The sequence below is a fragment of the Lottia gigantea genome (assembly GCF_000327385.1).
Source record: "Lottia gigantea unplaced genomic scaffold LOTGIsca_29, whole genome shotgun sequence".
Lineage (NCBI taxonomy): Eukaryota > Metazoa > Mollusca > Gastropoda > Lottiidae > Lottia > Lottia gigantea.
Genome location: NW_008708943.1, coordinates 1,893,159 through 1,915,691, shown reverse-complemented (window position 1 = coordinate 1,915,691; position 22,533 = coordinate 1,893,159). Strand labels below are relative to the sequence as shown.

General features: G+C 31.5%; 4 protein-coding genes across 4 annotated transcripts in view; 3 read left to right on the top strand and 1 right to left on the bottom strand.

Moving 5' to 3' along the window:
* LOTGIDRAFT_118765 (hypothetical protein) overlaps nt 1-5,304 on the top strand; it is a gene marked incomplete at both ends in the record, with an annotated part of 8,170 nt that extends 2,866 nt beyond the window's left edge. The window contains 3 exons of the mRNA XM_009056868.1: nt 2,954-3,506; nt 3,891-4,146; nt 5,174-5,304. Of these exons, the coding sequence (XP_009055116.1) occupies nt 2,954-3,506; nt 3,891-4,146; nt 5,174-5,304 (940 nt within the window). The remainder of the gene's footprint in view (nt 1-2,953; nt 3,507-3,890; nt 4,147-5,173) is intronic.
* A 3,861-nt stretch (nt 5,305-9,165) lies between these two features.
* On the top strand, nt 9,166-10,669 carry LOTGIDRAFT_189561 (hypothetical protein). The gene is made up of 3 exons (XM_009056867.1): nt 9,166-9,294; nt 9,518-9,587; nt 9,909-10,669. The coding sequence occupies exons 1-3, from the start codon at nt 9,190-9,192 to the stop codon at nt 10,235-10,237; spliced, it is 504 nt and encodes a 167-aa protein (XP_009055115.1). The 5' UTR covers nt 9,166-9,189; the 3' UTR covers nt 10,238-10,669.
* A 383-nt stretch (nt 10,670-11,052) lies between these two features.
* LOTGIDRAFT_118822 (hypothetical protein) lies at nt 11,053-17,457 on the top strand (the record flags this gene model as incomplete). The annotated part of the gene is made up of 13 exons (XM_009056866.1): nt 11,053-11,169; nt 11,275-11,334; nt 11,630-11,730; nt 12,166-12,206; nt 12,592-12,642; nt 12,945-13,001; nt 13,197-13,300; nt 13,528-13,600; nt 13,915-14,220; nt 14,689-14,757; nt 16,754-16,833; nt 17,088-17,150; nt 17,335-17,457. 13 exons carry the CDS (start codon nt 11,053-11,055, stop codon nt 17,455-17,457), a joined length of 1,245 nt encoding a protein of 414 aa, XP_009055114.1.
* A 3,003-nt stretch (nt 17,458-20,460) lies between these two features.
* The window catches only part of LOTGIDRAFT_232508 (hypothetical protein), a gene marked incomplete at both ends in the record, with an annotated part of 28,068 nt that continues 25,995 nt past the window's right edge, over nt 20,461-22,533 (bottom strand). The window contains 3 exons of the mRNA XM_009056865.1: nt 20,461-20,600; nt 20,997-21,269; nt 21,840-22,115. Of these exons, the coding sequence (XP_009055113.1) occupies nt 20,461-20,600; nt 20,997-21,269; nt 21,840-22,115 (689 nt within the window). The remainder of the gene's footprint in view (nt 20,601-20,996; nt 21,270-21,839; nt 22,116-22,533) is intronic.

Here is a 22,533-nt window from a genome sequence, read left to right as displayed (position 1 = left end):
TCTCGATGTAGATGGCAATGAATTCATTGATTATCAAGCAGCATTAGGCGCTATTGTACTAGGATATTCCCCCCCCCCCCCAATAAAATGATGGGACTGGTACACTTTTTCCAAATAGCCTTGTATGAGGTGTCAAATTTGTTAACAAAAATTATAGCCTTATAGAGTACACATATATTATTCACAAGTCATGTGTGTGTGTCTATATTTACAAAACAAAACATAAAAATGGCTATGTGCATTTGCGTTGATTAATAATTGTCTTGGCCGCTATAACAAGGTACAATAGAAAACGGAAAAAAATATGTAACAGTTTTGATGCATTGAAGAGAAAATGACAAAAGAGAGAATTCTACTATGAGTCTATGAGTCTATAATATTTAAAAGTCAGACAATAGACATTATAAATAAATTGTCTGAAACAGTTTAATAATGATATTATCTCAGAATTAATTTAAATGTCAAATTCATTGATTAATGTAGTGAAAGTTAATGTATTCTAAGTTGATAATTAAAAATGATATGAAAATTGTGTAGGATAATGGGAATTATTAAAATATATTCAGCCACGTGCAGGCATTTCTATATCAGATCATCTAATTAATTCCATCCCTTCCCACTCGATTGATAATTCAATTCAATATACCGGTACTCATCTACATAATGAGTTTTGTGTTTTTTCACATTGTTGCCATTCAAATGATATTCTTGGGCTGGTCGTCACATGGTTACATAATATTCTTGTCATGGAGGTCTGTTATTAACGATGATGACGTCTGTGGCGCCTCAGTAAAATTTTAAATTTGAAGAAGTGAGTTCAGAATCAATTTTGATATTGATTAAACAACAATAATTTCTACGCCAATTACACCAAGCAATCAGACTAGTGGCAAAGGTAATGGCCCGCGATAGGCACATGAATTACAATTAATTACCAGTATGTTAATGAACTTGTCAATATGCCATTAATTTGAACTGGTGGAAATATTATGCCCATTTTAGGACCATAGTCTATTGTAAAAAGTAGACCAATGCTACTATTCTTGAAAATTGCTTCTCTAAAATGAAATTAAAAGATACTGGTGTGTTCACCAATGCAACTAATCAAAATCTTAATGATTAAAATCATAAGAACTTCCCCTGAGCTTGTGTTCATTATTGCCCAGAGTCTCATTTTGAAAAGTTAAACCCTATTTCTAATAAAACTGTACTGATGAAGGTTGTTTATTCGAAACACGTGTCAACAGCATGAGATGAACTCTGGTCAGTTATCAATTATGTAAATAGGTTTGCATAAATTGTTACCTTATAGTATCAGTTCAAACATGATATCTGATAAAATTAGTGAGATAGAAATAAACAATACATAGTATATGTTGAGCCCAATCCTTACATTTGTTCTTTTGTCATTTTAACCAATCACAGCTTGTCATGCAAAGTTCTGTCTAATTACTGACTATGAATTGTGAGATAGCTTAACCCAAAGTAGAGCGATATGCCCATTGAGAGATTGATCGGCGGGAGAGGGGTGCTTGATTGTCAGCTTCTAGCTTGAAACGTCAGCAGTATGTGACCTTGGTATAAATTTTGTTGGATTACAATGGAGACAGACAAAATAAATATTAACGAAACAAAATTGTGATCTAATTTTGATTTGGAATGTTGATGAGCCCTATTCAAACCACTAGGAAAAAACTCAAACAATCTATATTTCAATCATATTTTTAACATTTGATCACAACATTTAAAAAGTGAGGAACTCATATCACAAGCACAATACAGTAATTATTGAATAAAACACTTCTTTTATAAATTTAAAACAATTTACATGTGTTGTCCTCAGGTGACTAAATGTGTAAATGGTGTTTGTCTTGTGTTTGTGACAATCAAATTAAGGTTAAAATTAACAAACATCACTTCAATAATCAGCATTTATGTTCATTTTATATAATTCCCTGATCTAGAGAAGTGAAGCTAAACTAATGACTAAGTGAATGAATCTTGTGTATTGAATTATACATATTGTTATATACTGATATAATCAGGATTGTGCAGATTTAGATAAGTTTTATGAATAATATATGCAGCCATAATAATTTCATTGATCAATATTTAAAAAATGGTTAGTGCCATATTATGCGGGAGCAATTTTTTAGCTTTTTGTAGCCAATTTTAAAAGGAGTTACTAGCAGTTGTTTGGGGTGTCTAGTTGCATGCTTGCTCCTAATATAGAGGTCAAGGGTTCAGGTGGAGATGATTTTATTCTTCCTGTTTTCCCCTGTAAGTAATACAGTCCAAAGATGCTGAAATTGATAAGCATGTAGTCATTTGAATGAGACAGTAAACTGAAATCCCATGTGTTACAGACTGCACGAATATCTTTCAACAAGTTGGAAATTAAACAGAAAAGTCTAATGCAACTGGTTTGGCAAAATTTCTATTACTGCATGACGTTGTTCGTTTTCATTAGCCCAATCAGATGCAGGAAAGTAGGACATAAAACACAATATATGCCAGCAGACACATGAAAAAATCTACCTCGAAATGTATTGATACTGGTATACAACCAAGTTTGTCTCAAAGTACAAATATGGCTTTAGGCATTCTCTTGAATGAATTTCAAAATATACAAACTTGAGTTGAGTTGTAGATAGCAAGGCAGTTCCGGCTCACTTTTCTGGGACACCTACTGCTTCTCTGTGTCTGTTTTTGATAATGCTGTATCGCTATTGATAGCTCTTAATGTTTGTTTGGCATTCTATATTTTTCAGTATAAGTTTCTGTATATTTGACAAGAGCTTATCTCATAAGCCAAAATGTTTGGAATATCTTAATATCCCTATTAAGATAGTTTGTTATAAATGGGGGTCAATTTTCTGTTATGAGTACTTATGGCATTGAGTAAAGTTAGCAAACTGGAATATATTTTGATGTGTTTCATTTTCTTTTTCAGATACTGGTTTCTAAGTATAGTATCATGTCAGCTGGATAGAGGTGGCAGTCAGCCATCTTGTCAGTGGCATGACACATCTAGTGACAATGTGACAATAGATTATGATATTTGGTTGGTGAATGGGGATCCAGATTTAAAGCATTACAACCCCTTCGAACATCAGTTTTCATTTGAAATGCACGATGTGTTCGAAATTCATCTTACAGCTTTAGTGATTTGTGTGATAATTCTCCCGATGTGGATTTATGTTTATCTTAAACAAAAACACGCTATAACTCAAATTCTCTCAGTGTGTATTGGATTACAGATGTCAGGAATAGCAGCAAACTTTTTATATGTTTTATTAATAGCAATATTAGGTACTGGATATACCTATCTTGCAGTGACTGGTAACTTTCTAGCGTTAGCCTCTCAGTGTTTTTTTGTGTTATTTTTAATATTTATAGCGAAAGGATGGGGTATTACAACAGATGCTCTGCCTGGTAAAATTGTGATGTATATAATCTGGGGTTTTTATACAATATTAAATATTGTACTCTTTGTTTGGAATTTGGTAAGTACAGCTGTATATTCTAAATGTTTCTCTGAATGAATTCATTTCAACCATTGAAACTAGTGAGTGAAAGTGATCTAGATAGGCTAGGGTTGAAAGCCACCACCTTGTTGAGTCTTGAAAGCAGATGACGAGTCATCAGCATTTTTTTAATCTTTGTGAAAGATTTGAACTATAATTTCAGTTGTCATGCTTGTACAATAGTAATTTCTAGAAACAATATCAATAGCCATTTTGTCTTATAAATGTATCCAAGGTACAATGTAATGTTGTCAAGTTAGTAAAGCTAGGAGGAGAGTCTAAAGAGCAACTGATTTCTGCTATTTGCGTATTGCCCCAACTTCAAATTCTGTTTCTATGAAACTTTATAAATTAATTTTTCAGATTTTATTAGATCCTGTTATTAATACAGATAAATGGCAGACCTATCCTGGATATCTCACACTGGCATTCCGTCTTGTAATCATGATCTGGTTTTTATATGAACTACGTAAAACATCTCAAAAAGGTCACCATCTTGACCGATTACAGTTTTTCCAACATTTTGGTGCGTTTTTTCTGGTGTGGTTTGTGTATTTACCAGCGTTAGTGCTCATCTGTTCACAGATTTCTGCTCTGTGGAGATATAAAACTATTTTAAGTAAGTATATAATATTCCTATAAAAAATGGAACACAATTTTATGGTACACTACTCCTTGGTTTTATTGCAACACGATGTTTTAGCAATTAAGATTGCAATCATCAGGTGAAATGATAAGGTATTAAATTAAACAGGAGTATAATACAATAAAACTCTTTTCCATTATTTACTGTGACCATTTCCCCTTAAAAAATATATACATAATTATATTTCCTTGCTTCTACTTTTGGCTTGCACCACATGTTCAGATATAAGAAATTTAATATAGATATTCAAACCAGCTCTTCTGCTTCGAAGACAAGGAGATGATGAAGACTTTTTGTTAAAAATCATCGCATTATTTTCTTTTTTAATGACCAGAAGTAGAAGAGATAAATATATATATATAATAAAGGCCGCAAATACTTGAAGTTGAAATTTGATATAATGGAAATGTTATGCATATTACATTTGCTACCCATTGAATTTTCATGCCTAAGTTGTTTCACATAGGAAGATTCGACATTTAATGAGGATATCTTTTCTACAATCAATTGAAATTTCATACTTCAACATAAGTAAATAGACTCAGTCATGTTAATCTAATGAATACAATTTAATGGAAAATGTTGAATTAAAAAAAGAATTGTTCAAGTTAAAAAAGTAATTTCTGAATTCAATAATCGCGAAAATGTGAATTATTGTATCCTATGGACATCAGATGGTCTTTGTTTTATAGTCTGCTAATATTAAAGGGAGGTAACCTATTCATGATTTAGAATCTTGATGTCTTAGAAGACGTCTGTACAGTGAAAGCTATGTGCAAACAGTGAAAAAAGAAAATTTATCTGTAGGATTTTGCCTAAAATTTCCTTGATTGATTTATTCATTGTGGAGTGTTTCATATTCCAAATGAATTGTAGCACGGTGAAAATGTCAAACCAATGGTGATCTTGGGTTATTAACTTGTTCAGCTGATGACAGTCTGGTGATCATGATGTTAACTGATATTGGTTCAGAACTAAAGTTTGATCATCTATATTTCAGGTATATCATATGCAGCTGAGATATTAGGATATATAGTTTTAATACATTTATTATGGCCCAGTAGATCTGTGTTATATTTAATTAATGGAGAGGTACCATTACAGACTTGGGATCTGGAAATAACAGGTTAGAAAACAATTAATTTATCAATCATTTTCTACATGTCTTAAGTTCATCAGAAATTATTTTATGTTTTTCATAGAATTTAAGTTCAATAAATAGATTTTCCAGTTACAAAAAGATGGATAAAATATCATTAAGTCCAATAAATGAGGCTCTTTGGTTGACAAGTGGACAGCACTTGAAAATTTTCTTTTTTGAGTCACTGTGGTTGGAGAGAAGTCAAAGTCATTTGGCAGAGATAGAAATACAAGGCCAATGTATTAAAGGCTATGAATTAAAGAAACTCTTAACAGTATTTCAGTGATTGATATTGGAATTGAAAGAGTAGATGTATATGCATTAGTGTTATATTGTCCTGGTAAAATAACTTTGCACACTGCATGGGTTTGCCCTTACCATATATTAATGTGGAGAAAAAAGTACATATTTTAATTTGTTTGAACTTTGTTTCCAGGTTTGTTGGATGAGGACACAAATTTAAATGATGATGATGAAGATGAAATCTATACAGCAGTACCCTCTAAGCCTTTAAATGGACATGTTGCTAACGGCCATGTTGGAAATGGTCAACTTAAAAACTTAAAACAAAATAATGGAGCAGCAGTTATACAGGATACATCATTATAAAAACTTTACATATCACTCTTGTAGATTCATCAATTTCATTACATAGAAAATATCATCCAGTTCTTAGTATTTATTTCTTGTTTTATGTAGGCTGATATGTGTTTAAGAGCTTAAAAATTAATATGAAACAAATTAAGCTCATTTAAAGTTGAGCAAAGATTTTTATGCACATTCAAGGACAATTCAAAACTTAAAGATCACCAGTCTATTTCAATTTGAGGTAGGATAGATAGCCCGTTTTCTATTGGTTTCACTACCTTGAAGTAGTCTGCTCATGTTTATGATTTGAATCATACCAAGATGCACAAATATCTTTCAACTAGAGTTGATACTTTTATTATTAGCAAGTAATGTAAGCTTTTCAAAAAATGAAAATTTGAAATATATAAAAACTTCTTTATTATATTGCTTATTATGTTTTATCATGTAATTTACAGTCTTTAATATTTATATAATTGAAAAGCCACTATTTGCTAGTCATTCCATATCAATCATTGTTCATTATAGAATATTTTGTTTTAAAAATGGTAATTAATTGTAAATATATCATACCATCGAACTGCAATAGAATTCTATGATCATACTAGCTCAATTATACAATTTCTTACAATATGACCCATTAAATACAATTGGTATTTCTCATCAAAATGGTGCAAAACATTCCAACTTTTCTGGAGACCTTTATATTCACATGATGTTCTTTTAGTCACTCTCTCCTGATGTAAATGTTTGTTGTCTACAAGGAGTAGACAACAAATAAGATTTATTTTATTTTATGTGTTGTAAAGTGGTAACAAATTGGAAAATATAAAAAAGGGCTTTACTGAAGTTGGTAGAATGAAATGTTATTTTATATTGATTATATTTGTTTTCATATCAATAGTGCTTTGCTTAAGATCAAATCTTTTTTTAAAGGGATACAGTCATCTTAATATTTGATTTACCAGCTGATAGAGCTCACTTTTCAGAATTAAATATACCATAAAATTTACCTTTATTATTGTGATGTCTAATCTTCAATGTCGTTTAAAAAGTAATAGGTCAGATGGTATACATATATTAATTTGACTGTATTTCTTTAGAGACATACAAATGTTTCATATTTATTTGTACTTTGTGTACAATCTGGTATTGTTTGTCAATATTTTGTAATCAAAATGTAAATGTACTGTATTAGTTTTACAATATTATTTCAATTTTTTTCTGCATACGACATGATTACAGATGAAACTGGAACAGATGACTCATAACAGAAAGGTGATCAGGTATTATTAGCTGTTAACCTTTTGAACACTCTGAGTGTAAATAAAATAAAATATCATAAACCCTGAATTCCAAGGAATAATACTTCCTGATGTGATGTCATTTGGTTTTGGCTGCTTTGCCAGTCGCTCAGGTATATTGTTTGTTATTAGATCACTCGGGTTGAAAGGGTTAATGTAAATAATATGAAAATATTTCATCTGTTTTTAATATTATATGTATATATTTGAATTGTCAATCTGTGTATATACATTCAATATCTGATGGTTTAATATAATATCTGAAAGGCTGTGATGAGATTTTTATTTATAAAACATGATATATATATAAATAGATAGTATATGAAATAACATTGGTTGGTGTATAATGTTTCTAAGTTCGAAAGATACCCTAAAAAAAAATTGAGATAATATCCTGTCTATAATCATATTGTCACTTTTATCTCAGAATGTTATCCATAGGCATAGTCCTACTCTTGAATTCTTTTTACACCCTAGTTCCCAAAGAAAAGAGACACAATTTGTAATTAGCAAATGTAGGAAAACTTTATTTTATCAGACTTCTCAAACTTGTCAAACATAATTTGTTTCTTTCACTTTTACTTAAACCTAAAGAGTATCTGTTCTGAACCCATAACATTAAACACCAATTAAACATGAAAGCATAATAGAATAATAATATTTACAACTTTTTCTTCAAATATTGTTATTTTTAATTCAATAATCACTTAATAAAATGTTTTGTTGAACACAATTAGCCTGTGGTTCTGTTTTTCAAGAATTTCGCACAAACCCATCAAGCTCTGATCATTACCAACTGTTTCTAACCACTACCGGTATGACATCAGTTACACAATTATTGCCAACTGGCATTATTCTATTGATGATAAACAATGAAGAGAGTTGGAAAAATATTCAAAAGGCACACATCACAGATGGATATCCATGTGTACAAGTCAAGATTAAAAATATACAAAAGTGTTGGCATATATTTAAATAAGCATCATTTAGAGTTCTGCTTCTTTTGATTTCTGTCCATACACGCCTTAAATTCCTTGAGTATATCTTGACACTGTCTCCAGTCCTTCTTATCAAACATACACTCCTGAAATATTGAGAAAAATGGTGAATAAAATCCTATAATAACTATTGTACTGAACAGGGGTTATGAAGAAGAATCTGTATTCCCACCAATGCAACAAATACTTCACAATTGTGGGGAAGAACCTAATCTTATGCTGAATACACATACTGTGAATATGGTTGTTCCAAGGTCTCAGTTTGAATTTGGAGGTGATATGTCAAAGTAAACACAAATCTATTCATACATTCATTCAACAGCATTCAGATTAGTCAAAATCGTAGAGGACACTAACGCTTAGATCAATACAATCAACCAGAGACAAAACAAATGACCTGCAAGTCATTTAGAAGATAATGTTATACATTGAACATAACACTCATTTTATCCATTAACACTATGTCTTATCATTTATTTACATCTCTACTTTCGGTTTTTTATGTTACATAATGGATTTTCAAGTGGAAAAAGTGTTTACATGGCAATATCAGTATGACATGACAGATTTCCGTACCTGGACGGCATAGTGCTCGTCACCACATCCTGTTTTATCTAACAGTTTCACAACCAAATCTTCCTCGTCATCGTCAGCAACTGTTGCTCTTCTTGGAGAACGATCGTGACCCATGGGCGCAGACATCTTGAATCGCTTACATCATATACAAATATTTCGTCGCTTGATGTAATTTTGTTAGCATTTAAAAACATATTCATTGAATATTCATTGAATAAGTTTTAAAAAGACAGAAAAAATCAGCACAAATTCTTACTTGAATTTGCATAAGAAACGAAGATTCTCTTTTGTTATTGATATAAGCGGCATGTAAAAAGAGTTATGCCCCTTTTCTCAAAAAAGGAAAACTGAAGTTTTATTTGAAGCTTTGCAGCGTGGACAATTTATCAAATAGTAGTTCTTCTGAGATATGGCAGACAGTGGTCCAAAGTCTCGAATCATTCTACAACAATGCTTATCTGCCAGGCTTCAAACTCAACCCAAAACTGTGAACAGTGAGGCAAAGTTTGTGGAGGTACCAGTCAAATTGCACAGATTTTTAAAAAAAAAACTTGAATGAATATGATGCAATCAATGCTTTAGCTGTAGAGCAGTTATTTCGGAATTGATAATGGTTCAATGATAGATTTGAAAAGTTATTTAACCCTTTGTTTTGTTCATTTTGTTTATGGATCATTGAATGGATTGAAAGATTGCAAGACACATTGAGTGAAAACTATATAAATTTTCCCTTGCAGATTGGACCTGGATTGATAGTGTATGTGTGTTTTCTAAAAGGTGCAACTGAAGATATTTTAGACAAAATAGGTAAGTGTTATGTTCAAACTAATAGCACAAATTGAGTAGATTTTACTCTACTATCAACATCAGATAACTTGAAAACAAAATGTATAAGCCCAGTTATAGTACTATATAGATAGATTTGAACTTCAATGTTTTTTCTATGGGCTTTATTCTTCTTTCAGTGAAAGGTTATGTTTGTCTAGTCGGGACCCTATGACTTTGGCATAATGGACATAATTCTGACCTATGTAAAATAAAGTGTTTTCATTATGGACTGAATGCTAGACAAGACCATGGACCTTTTTTTGACTCATGTAAATTAAAGACTTAATTATTATCTTTCAGTGAAGAGTATAACAACAGCTAAATTAAGTGAAATAGAAGAGGATGGAAAACGTGTTTCAGTTTTAGATCAACCCGGTGATATTTTGATTATACCTCAAGCAACCTTAGGTGGGGTTTTAAAAGGAAAAGTTATGCAATATCATAGAAATATAGACAAAGAAACTGGACTGAAACTGTATAGTAAATTTGTGGAACTGTGTGGATCTTTTGTCATGGATAACAGTAAATCTAAAGAATGTGATAAAACAGTTAAATTTGGTACCTATGGTAACAGACAAGTTTTTAATTGTGTTACAAATGGACCATATTCTCATGTTTTAGAAATTTGATATTTTGTTTGGTTTATTTTGTTTTTGTTAATTTATTGTTTGACTGTGAAACAAAAGTTATATTTTGAACTTTTATGTTTATACTTGAGCACTTTAATATGCTTACTAGACTTTTAATATTGTAATATTCTTCCAAATTGTTCATAAAGATTTTTCTACAAATTGAATTTTATTCATGGTCCATAAAATATCAACAATTGTTCTGGCAAATACAGTTCAATTCAACTGACCAACAGTAGTCAAACCAAACACCCATTGTACATCAATCAAATACTGTGGACTTGTCTTTGAACAAATGACATTCCAGATGATAAAAAAAAACAAAAAATCTTGGCAATTAATTCTGTACTTTTTTTTTAATGATTTGGATAATTTGTTGTGAAATATGAATTTCTTATGATTTGTTCATTACAATTAAAAATGATTTAATTGATTTCTGTTATTATACAAGGCTACATTACGAGTTTATTCGAGTTGAGGATGTTCGTTTGTCCAATGGGAACAATGGGATTAGGAAAACCATTAGTCTTTTAATTTTCCCAAAAGATAAACCCCATTATTATCTTTTATACCAATATCGGCTCGGCGTTATAATGCCCTGACTAATAATATCCAGTCAAAACACGCGTTGATTCTATTTTTAGATGCCGGAAAACTTGGGAATTCTGGGAAATAGTGACGTCACGAATGCAAGCTGAAGAAGAGGAAAATGGCTAAATTCAGTGATTAGGTGGACTAAATGGCGCAAAAATACCACCAAATCGCTGAATTGCGCCTTTATCACAGAGAATCGGATTTCTATTAAATCGAAGGGCATGGCAAAATACGACTGTACATATTGTAAAGCAGAGATTTCTGGTTATGGCGTTCAATGTACGGAATGCCCTGATTTCTACCTTTGTTTACAGGCAAGTATGACGTCACAAGCTCTAGTTTATAGCGAGACGAAGCTTGTATTGAGTTTATGATATTTCTCTATGTTAGCGGCGTGTAGCTAGCTAGATTGTTAATGGCGGCTTTCTCTATCTCTATTACAGTGTTTCTCGTGTGGTGTAGAAATAGGTCAACACAAGAAAGACCACAGTTATCGTATTGCGGTAAGTTGAAAGGATTTGAGGTGGAGTATATTTTCAATAACGCCCGCCTCTCTTTTGGCCAGGAACCAATCACAGGCCAGTTTTGATCTGATCCTGAAAATTGTTTTGGTTGACAACACTCATGCTTTTTTGAAGAATCAAGAATAGGTCACATAATGACACTGTTCAAAATCAGAATAATAGACATTGTCAGTCTGCAATCAGACACAAGCTCATCCAATGGTATTTAATGTTTCTCGGCAAATTTGGATTCATTTTACAAATGTTATCATATTGATATTTTTTTTGTCTGTAGAATGGAAATGGTCCGGCTGCGTTTGATACATCTCGAGCCTGGTGTCTGGCCGAGGAAAATATGTTGTTAGACGCTGTAGAACAATATGGCTTTGGTAACTGGTAAGTAAAATACTGAACTTTTGAATTGGAATAGGTCCAGTTTCTCTGATTCCATAAAAGCAAAAAATTTTTCTAAGTTATAGAAAACTATCACTAGCATTGAATAATAATCAATTGTGGAAATACCTGGCAGTTGATAAAGAAAGGTGATCTCAATGATAAGTGTAGATCATTTGCCACAAGTCTTGATATTAGAAAGTTAATTCCCTCATCCACACAAGCTGTTCTGTAAAAGTTTTTAAATCTAATTATAATGAATAGTGATGATCATAAGTCTGTATATATACTTCCTTTACATACTGTAGAAGAATGTTTATAGAAATTACAGCATGAGATTGGTTTCCATTCATTATTATGAAACAAAACATAAATGTGACATGATTAACAGTAATATGTTGAAAATTGTAAATTTGATTGACATTATTTTTATTTAAGGGAAGGAACTGCAAGTCATGTGGAGAGTCGTGATGCACAAGGTATATCTAAGAATTCTCATTATTGTAAATTTTATATCATAGTCAAGCTTGTCAATACTTATACAAATTTAATGTGAATATTGTCAAAATTTATGATAACCAATTAAAAAATGCTGTTAAAGATCGAGTCAATTAATTTTAAACAATGAATTTTCATCGCTTTAGTTTATTGAACAGATCATTTGACTGGTTTATTATAAAATGACCCAGAGCTGGAGATGCATAAGAATTCTTGAGAATGGCAAATGAAGTCATATGCAGAAATAATTTGTCTTCAATCAGTTTGACAATATCAATTTTAACTTGGTACATATGTTTGGTGTATACTAGAGTAATTAAAGTTATAATGACCAATCTAATAAAATAATTTACCTTTATTTTGTAGAGTGTGAAAACCATTATGTTACATTTTACGTTCAGGGAAATATCGGGCTAGGTATATTATTTTTCTTTTTTTTTTTTCTTATACAGGTATATTTTTTTTCACACATGGATGCTTATTGCAACAAAATCTTAAATTTGAAATACAATACATTGATATTTTTTTTACAAGGGAGATAACTATAGAGAAGAGTTAGCATAATTTTATTTCTGAACTTTATTGCATTAATGAAGACTTGCATTGCCATTTAACATTTTTTGATAAATATGGAGAAATAATAACAAAATATGAAATTATTTTTGGAGGATGATGTCATCCTGTCTTCAAGGGAGATAATTATTTTCTTTACCTTGTAGAAACATTCCAAAGTGATGGTGAAAATAAAGTTATAGACCATTCTTGTCCTGATGGAGGTAAATAATGTTTAATTGATTATTTTTTCTACATATACAAATTGGTGTCTTTTACAAAGTAAGCTTGTATCATGTGTACACAAATTTTCTAATGCCTGCAACTTCTTCCTTTTTTCTGAGAGCAATTTGACTGCACTTGTGCGCTGTACATGCCTAGATATTATCATTTTTGACATGAATATTGTTTTATTTTAGGTCCATTATCACCAAGTATCACAACACAAACTAAACCATTAGAACTTTCATTACAAGATCAACATGATCTGGGTTATATGCCTTTTAGAGACGATTTTGAAATTGTAAGTTTCTATATTCATTTAATTACCCCTTTTAGTAAGAACTATTTTAGCTGCAGAGACTGAATTATTGCATATTCAGAGGCTTCACATTTATCTTTTGAAATAACTTAACAGCTTATGGATTTCTGGGTGCTGGGTGTGCATATTAATGTTATTGTGTTCCAAATTATACATTCCAATATTTTGATCTTTATAAATAGTGTTATAAGTTGTATTTTATTGTATAGGAAAGTGATAATAGTGCTGAACAGTTAATATCAGGCTGGGGTATAAATTATGATGATGATGACCTTGACATTGGTAAGTATTGATCTTGTTTATTTATAACAGCTTTCAAGTTCTCACAACTGTATTGTTACTGTTATTGAAATTGTGACTTTCCATTAAATATGCTACAGAAAGCTTGACTTTCCTCAATTAACATTTGAAATGAAATACTAAAGGAAAAAATGGGATGCTAACTTCTCTTCGATTTTTTAATGTTTGAACCTGTTGTGATTGAAACTGTAATCTATGAAAGCTTGCTTGCAACTTTTTACTAATGCTTTGCTACTAAAATGAATTTTAACACACATTCTGAAACTTTTCAGTAAGTTTCAAAACTGTTCTTTCAGCCATTAAAGTGAGTAAAGTTGACCAATACCGACTCCGATTACGATCTCGTGAGAAGCGGAAACAAGTTGCAAGAGATTATGGGTTGATTGAATCTTTCTCTTCGCTCAATGATAAAAAGATGAGATTCAAGAAAAGAATGTCCAAAGATTATAGGGAATTTCAAGACAAGATGAAAGTTTTTAGTCAGTTTCACCCGGCAGCAGAACACGAACAAATGTTTGAAAACTTTCAACGTGAAAAAGAACTAAAAACTAAAATAAAAGAGCTTAATGAACTGAGAAAACATGGTATCACTTTGTTAGATGGTAAGACTATTATTACCTATTGGAGTTATGGCCCCTTTAGTTGATAATGGACTTGGACTTTATAATGAGCATTTTCTTTAATCCAGAATTGGAGTATTTAGATAGTCATGAACTACAAATTGTTCTAAATGTTGAATTTTTGATAACATTAATGTCTGACCATGGCCATTGTATTGATGAATTGGTCACACAAAAAAAGATTCTGATAAAAAGAAAGTATAGCCCAAGATATAAGATTTTTTCTTGAATTATTTTTTTTTTTTAAATCTAGTATAAATGTTCAATGTTCTGATATTTTCATGCATTATAATTTATAAATTCTCTGCTTGTCCAACTTCAGTATGGACACAGACTGAAAAAAGGTCAGTTGTCCAGAGGTTGCATAGCATGAGTAACAACCTGATTCAGCATGAGTAACAACATGATTCAGGTTCTGTTTTTAAAATTTGTATTCTCTTGTCAATATAGATATAGAAGATTACGATGAAGAAAAATATAAACGGCAGAAAAAGCGTGATAATCGAGCTAAGATGGTGAGTTTACTAGTAAATAGCCGATTATTACCAACACAGCGTCGTCGGCGTAAGTCAGACCCTCAAACATCATATTACATTATTATATCTTTATTTTACTTTCACTTTCCCTTTTCATATTGTAGGTGAGCTAGTAGAGTTCTTTCCCTTCACCCATCCTAGACACTCCCTTATATTGGTCTTTACCTCGTAATAAACAAGTAGTCTAAATTTTTGATAAATATTCAAATAGAAACAGACAATTTTAAAATTGTAACCTTTCTCTCTTTAATTGCATGTCTGCTCAAAAGTAACTGAATCAGAATTTTAATGACTTGTAAATCAGTTATTCTTGCTTTAAAGCTGATGTTTATAGTTAGTTTGTATTTGATCAGTCATTTTTATGCACAGGCATGTGTTCACTTTATACCAAGGTAGAAGAAGTTGTATTGAACTTTTTTACCTAGAAACATGTATATGTATAGATATTTTTACCCAACTATGCCATGATTGCTGTTAATTTGGCCAATTGAACCCTAATTTATGAAGATATATCTATTAAAAGATATAAATAAATGAAATAGAAAATTCCATCTACCTTCTAAACCACCCCTATTTAGTGCATGGTTGTTTTGCATGATTATGTGGCTTTTTTTTAAAAGGGAAAGTATTGGTAAAATGAAGATATATATTGAAATGTTATCTTTGTTTAAAATTTAGATTTTCTAGTTCAGAATCAAAGTTAAATCTAAATTCATTATTAGACATTGAATTTGTTTCTCTGTTCAGTTCAAACTCTTTCTCATGTTCATTTCCATTGACATTTAAATGTATGTTTCTATGTTTATGACTCTATATATAGAAAAAACACCTCACCATATGACTCTCTAAATAGGAAAAAAATGCCTCACCAAATTGCAATGTTCTTTTACATGATTAAGTCATCGTTATTACATTGAATTTCAGTAAATATTTTTATTTCACATGAATCTTATTTTTGGCATTTTTTCATCATCCACATCATATTTGGATTTAAGTTACTTAAGTTTCCACAATTGAATAAGCCTGATAAATCTAGCTATACCTGGGATGTGATGTGAATGGAATATAGGCACATTGAGGATATAGGCATTTAGGCACATCAAAGATCAGACATGAAATATCACATTTTATGGGAGTTGCTCAAAACTACCGTTTGGTAATTTTTAAGAATTTTCACCATGTTAAAAGGCACATTTGGCAGAAGTTTTGGTATCTATACAGAGCTAAACTCTTAGTAAGTCCATCGAGACATTGCCGTATATTCCACAATGTCTATGTACCATACATCATGTTCAAGGAACTGATGGAGCCAGATTTGTTGGGTCATAGTCCAAAGCATTTCATTTCATTTTCATTGATGTTTTGTCTTGTGAAATAACAATGCCTGTCTTTCTCTTAGGGAAGCCTGACCCCGAAAAGAAACTCAACAGTGTCCAAAAAGGCAGAGTAAGTACTGCATCTATTTAATTTCACAGAGCTTAACAAATTCTTACACAACCTCCTAAACTCTAAATTGAGATAGAGGTCTTATAGAGGTAGCCAACCTCACATGTAAAGGCTTTGAGAGTGGATCATTGTGTTTGATGCTTTATAATTTTCAGTTTATAGATTTATATGAGCTTGATAATCTAAGATTTTTTATAATTCTTTTTAGGGGAAAACTCGAAAAACTAGATATACTTATAGACGAAGAAGGTAAGACTGCTAGTAGTATTTTAGTGTTACTTTGTCATTGCACCTTCTTTTAGCAACGAGAAGTAAATTCTCTACAAGTCAAAATTAATGATGAGAATAAAATATTTCCTTGTGAAAGCAACAAGTTAGATGTGATAAACCTTGTACATTGTTGCTGATGGAACATGGTGTTATTGTGTTAAAGTTACAATCTCTATAGTAGTTCAAAAACAATAGTTCTGTTCAATGATTCCCTCTATTATATATTTATACTTGTCTAATCTCTGAGTGAATTTCAGTAGAAGATAAAGATAATGAGATGAGAATAGAAACAAGATCAACTAGTCAACCAGGTTATGATCTGATTTCAGATCGCGAAAAAAAGGTTGGTAGATTTTGTCAAACTTCTAGCTGTTTCAAAGGTTAATTTAGATATTCCTGTATATTGAAATCAGAAAAGAATTAAAGACCAAGCTCTTGATCAAAAGGAAATTTTGTGTGTAGATAAGCAATAATGAATTTTAACAAGGAAGGACATACACATAGCAGTCAAAAAATTTGTCTGGGAAAATCAGCAAATCTTATTAGTTCACCCTTGACTGAGCTTGTTATGGTATATTTCTGTATTTATTATTTCAGTTATGTGTTTCTATTGGTATGTCCCCAGCTAATTACATGACAATTAAAACTTGTATTATCAAGGTAAGTAGCCTATATAATCTATAGTCGTTTGAGATTTACAATTAGATAATTAGATAGATAGAAATTAATAAATTGCTTTTATATATGCCTTCATAACAGTAAAAATGACGATAAGACTTAAAAGTCAAGAACATTAATTGGAAATATAAATTAAAATGTTTAAATCTTGTTAATTCCATTTCAGGATTATCTCCAAAGAAGGCAGGGTTTACCAGTCAAAATACGTTATCCCAACGGAATGGACAAAACACATCGACGGAAAATAATGAGTTTCTTGACAGACAATGGCTGGATTGGTGTCACATGAATTAATAACCTAGTGCATTCTGGGTATTAATTACATCACTAGAGGGAGCTGGCCGTTATGTGCTCAAATATCTTGTTATATGGTTGGCTAGTTGAGACTAGGATTCTGATTGGCGAGTTAAAACTTGGGAACGTATGGTTAACACTTGACTGAAAGTAGAGACTCTTCTTTGATAAGCTGATAAAACAAGAGGCTTGTTGCCTTCTTTAATTTCATTGGTTAATCAAAAAGTATGTATTACTGGTTGTAAAGTGTTGGTTGATTGGTTGATATTTTTTATTCCTTCATCTCATCATCTGTGTGTATATCGTCTTGTGTGAAATTATTCATAATTGTGATAATAGTTACTAAAGTAACCTGACACTAACAATATCCCATAATTCATGATTCATCTTTCATAAGAATTTTAAAAGAAGTGTTTTAATTGGTTGCGTTTATTTGATGTTTTATGCGCTGTTATTTAAACTGTTGTACAGTTAATAGTGAGTGACAATTTTTCTGCTTTAAAGTAAAGTTTGGAAGGTGTACAATATTGGAACTGTGAAACTTGGATGTGTAGATTCTTAAGAAGTTTTGAGGAAATGGCAAAAGGTTTGGGCATATTAACAGTATAATAACTTGCCAATGGCAATAGAGTATGTGTGAGCTCATTGTTATGTAAAAACTATGTCTCTGATGTTTACAAGTCCTATAATGTGGAGTTGGAAAGTGCTTTATAATACTGACGCAATGTTATGGAGAGACTGGGTATACAAGAATGTATAAAGTAAGAAAGATTATCCAGTGTTAATATATTTGTATTTATTTTTTAAACTATTCTAAGTTATGATGTATGTTAGTGTATTGTATGGGTCAAAATTGTATATCTGTTGGTGATATAAGTTCACTATTCTGCTATTTACTGGTTTAGAATTATATTAACAAGCAGATATTTGTCAAACAAGTTCTTGCTGGATCGCCTCTTGGTTTAATTGCAATATTATCCCTTTATTCTCAAATGATATGGAAATTCCAAGACCAGATAACCAATGTATTGATTGAAATATTACTCACAGAATTTATTGGGTCCAAATATGTAAACAGTTTGATTAAATTGCCTTTGAAATTAACACACTTCCCTCCCAGAAATTACAAATAAAAACGACCTGCTTTTCAGATTGAAATTTTCTTTCTGTGAATTCATAATTATTTTTTTTCACCTATTGAAAAACCATCATAGACTCTGTGTATGTCTGAGTTGATATTTCTAACAAATATGGTGGGCAAAATATAATTCAGGAAACATTGTGGTCAGTTAATTGAAATTTTCAATAGTGTTAATACGGTGCACTATTCATAATTTTATAATGCGATTGTTGCACATTGTATAGAAATGAAGCCGGCAGCACAGTGTGTGTGTGATTCTATGTAATATTGTTTGTTGAAGGTTGTCATTGGTTGTTTATATTGTAAGAATAGAAGTTACTGTATGGTTGTTTTAAATGTTTCAACTGTAAAATTGTACATATATTATCAATCTGAATAAAAACATCAAAATCATTTACTTGCTTGCTCCTTGGTGAGCTCTGCACAATCAGGATTCATGAAATCCACCGACCATTGTTTAAAGCAAGTTGGAACAGAGTATGCTGAAAACATAGGCACAGACTCTAGAATTCAATATGGCTGAGAAAGGAATAAAAGGGAAAATTTTGCATGTGACATTATCTGGTTCGCATGGTTCCATAATCTTGGATTGAGGCCAGAATTGGAACAAACGTAACCTTGGTATCTACCGTAAGTTTTCAAAAGACAGTTTAAGCTTGTAAGTTGCCTTGCCGATTTCAAATATCTTTTGTTTTATTTAAACTCACAGAGATTTGCTTAAATAATTGAAAGTTTTGTACAAAATGTTGACACTGAAACAGAAAGTAATTTTAAAGACAGACAACATAAATATTTATTTACACAATGATTTCTCTAGAGTAAACATACACAATTATACAAGAATCAGATAATGTAATGTTATAGGGGGTTAATTGGACCAAAATTCTCACTCCTGATGTAATGTAACAGGGTTTTATTTGACCACCATTTACTCCTGGCTGGTATATTACACTACAATATACCTAAACACTTGAATCAATGTATGAAGATGCATTTTAAATATTTTTCTAAACTTCCCATTTCTGGTTTCAAAAGCATCAATTTTAACATGCAGAAATGCACATTTTTTTTTAATTTAATATACTGTTAGTCTAGCAATGGATGATACATTCATGATTTTATTAAGGCACATAGTACGGAAGACATGATAAATTAGACAGATGTAGTTTCGTAGCTTGTCTTACTATATTGAGACTCTGGGTCTAGGTAGTCTGGTATCAAAATTTAATAAATGCATACAATGTAGAAGAATAGTATTATCAATAGACATGTATGCACCTCAGAGTACCTTTTGAAATCAAATGCCTTTGCAGGTAGAAGTTTTAAACGATGATTGAAACTTGGCATATGATTTTCAGTCTACTTTTGCATTATCACTAGTTGTTTCCTCGTATGATTATAATCACCTGAATTGACCACAAGCAATGTCAATCTACCCTTACAATGGACTTGTACAGGACTAAAGACGACTAAATGCTGAAGAGAATGGTACAATGATAGATCTATGTTGGTGAAATGGCTACAAGACTTGCATATAAATATATAGATACAAAATTAAGTTACTACAAAAATTTATATAAAAAGATTTCCTAAGTAAAAAATACTAAAAATTTGTACAAAATATCTACAAAATTAGAAAATGAGCACCAAAAGTGGGATTGAGGTAAAAGTAGCAGACAAACATTTCACAAATTTCTGTTACCATGACAACAGCTGTTGGTCACTTCAGATTACTTTGATAGTTTTTATAACAACAGCACCAAAACTGTGACATGAACACAGAAACAGCAACATCATCAACATGAATCTATGACATCATCATAGTTTAAGAGAAGTGAAATATTTGACCTTTGAACCTCAACCTCTTACTAAGTCTCTATTGTTACAGGTACCACAACACATTTTACTAAAAACACGATGACCACACAGTTTTCCTGCTTTAATTAATTTACAGTTCATGGCACTAATCGAATCTTGACATAGAACGTTCTCTGGTTCTGAAATGAAAAAATAGACTTGAATTTAACTTGAAGGCAATACTTTTCTATTGGAACAATAACTGCTGTCTGATTACCTTAATCCAGTGAAGAGAACCTATGTTATATAATTTTTTGAAAAGACTATGGTTTAATGTGCACCAAATTAAATTTTATCCTAACAGGGACCCAAATTTCCGAATATATGGACTGTCAAGATGCCTTTAGTATTCTCATAAGGTACACAAAAATGTGGTGTTAATAGCCATGGATCAACAAAGCTGTGTGCATAGCCTGTCCCAACAAGTGAATACAATAATTTTGTCATGTAATTCTAGTTGCTTGCATTACAATCCCTCCAAACATATTACTTTCATACCCACAACAATGAAACACTCAAAAAGAACAAAAACAGACCTGTTAATTTGACCTGTACAGTTGTAATTGCTTCTTGTTTTTGGACACCATTATCTGCTACACATCTATACACTCCAGAATCATCCAGAGTAGAATTCCTGACAATCAATTCCATTCCACGTACATAAACATTGTCAGATTCTATCACTTCACTCATATCTTTCTTCCATGTTACCTCTGGTATGGGATAACCAGTTACTTCACATTTTAATGTGAACATATCACCCTGGTTGATCTTGCCTTTATGTCTTTCAATACGCACAGAGATAGATTCTAAAAGAAATATTTTGAAGAAAATTTTAGATGTTGTGTTTCAACCTGGCTGACTTATTCATAGCCATGTGGGCCTAAAGGAAAAATTAGGACAGATGGACCACAATAACACTTTTCTCAAGAATATATGTAAGTCTCCATGAAGAACTTTAGATCTCTACCAGCTCCAGACTCTAGTACATAAAGAATTATAACAGATTTTTATTGACATATTTACAGATTGCTAAGCAACTGACTGACTGGCTTGTTTTCTTATCTCTTCTTTGAAAAAGCAGAAATAACTTCATATCTTTTTAAGCCATAAGCAAAACAAACATTTCAGATTGTTGTTACAAAAGCATTTTTCTCACAAAAGCAAAATCTAGCAGGAAAATCAGCCAACAATAATTATTGTTGTAATTACATTTTAAGCTCTGAGGGTATCATTAGTTGTACAACAAAAACATTCAATCATGCACAAAAAATTCAAAGACATTTTCCAACATGTTCTTGTGTAATCTTAATTTTGGTTGTTCCATCTCAATAATTCTTCCAATATGAATCATCTTAATTTCAGTACCAAGTTCTTACCTCTAACCTCAAGTTTAATTTTACGTTTTTTCATAGACGCTGCAATGCCATTGGCTGCTCGGCATTCATAATAACCTCTATCTTGATCTTGTGCATTAATAATAATCAATGTGCCATTATTATACACATTGTAGCGCCCTCTAGTGAACACTTGACGGCCCTCTTTATACCATGTGACTGTTGGTTTAGGGTTACCCATTGCCTGACAATGGAGGAAGGCATTCTGTCGTGGTTTCACAGCGATCATTTTTGGTCCGCGTAAAATTTTCAAGGGAGCTAATTGAGAAAGAAGGTTAGTGGTTAATAGACAACATTTAATTTACATTCAAAATACATTTGTTACCTTAGTAGAAACATAAAGTAGAAACAATCAATCGGTTTCTTACTCATGTGATTATTTTAGCATTGCATTAAGACTTTAGAACATCCATTGTCAATTGGCTCAATCTAATTAATCTAAATGTCTTAACAGCAAATGTATGTTAATCATGCATTCCTAATTTAATTCAGTAGCATATCATTCATTTTTGAATAACAAAGATCCTTGATTCATGCTTGTAGTTTCTGTAGGTAGAAAACAAAGGGACAAGGGTGGGGGGTGGGGGTAGTGGGGTGGTTGGGGGTAGTAAGTATTCATGCCACTAATATACATAACACATTCCATTAACAATTTTTTCAATTATTACATTTATTT

What these genes read in the sequence shown, in the direction of transcription:
- LOTGIDRAFT_189561 (XM_009056867.1), top strand. Translation starts at nt 9,190, where the DNA reads ATGGCAGACAGTGGTCCAAAGTCTCGAATCATTCTACAACAATGCTTA. An exon ending in GTGAGGCAAAGTTTGTGGAG is followed by an intron (nt 9,295 to 9,517) that starts GTACCAGTCAAA and finishes TTTCCCTTGCAG; the next exon opens with ATTGGACCTGGATTGATAGT. An exon ending in AGATATTTTAGACAAAATAG is followed by an intron (nt 9,588 to 9,908) that starts GTAAGTGTTATG and finishes ATTATCTTTCAG; the next exon opens with TGAAGAGTATAACAACAGCT.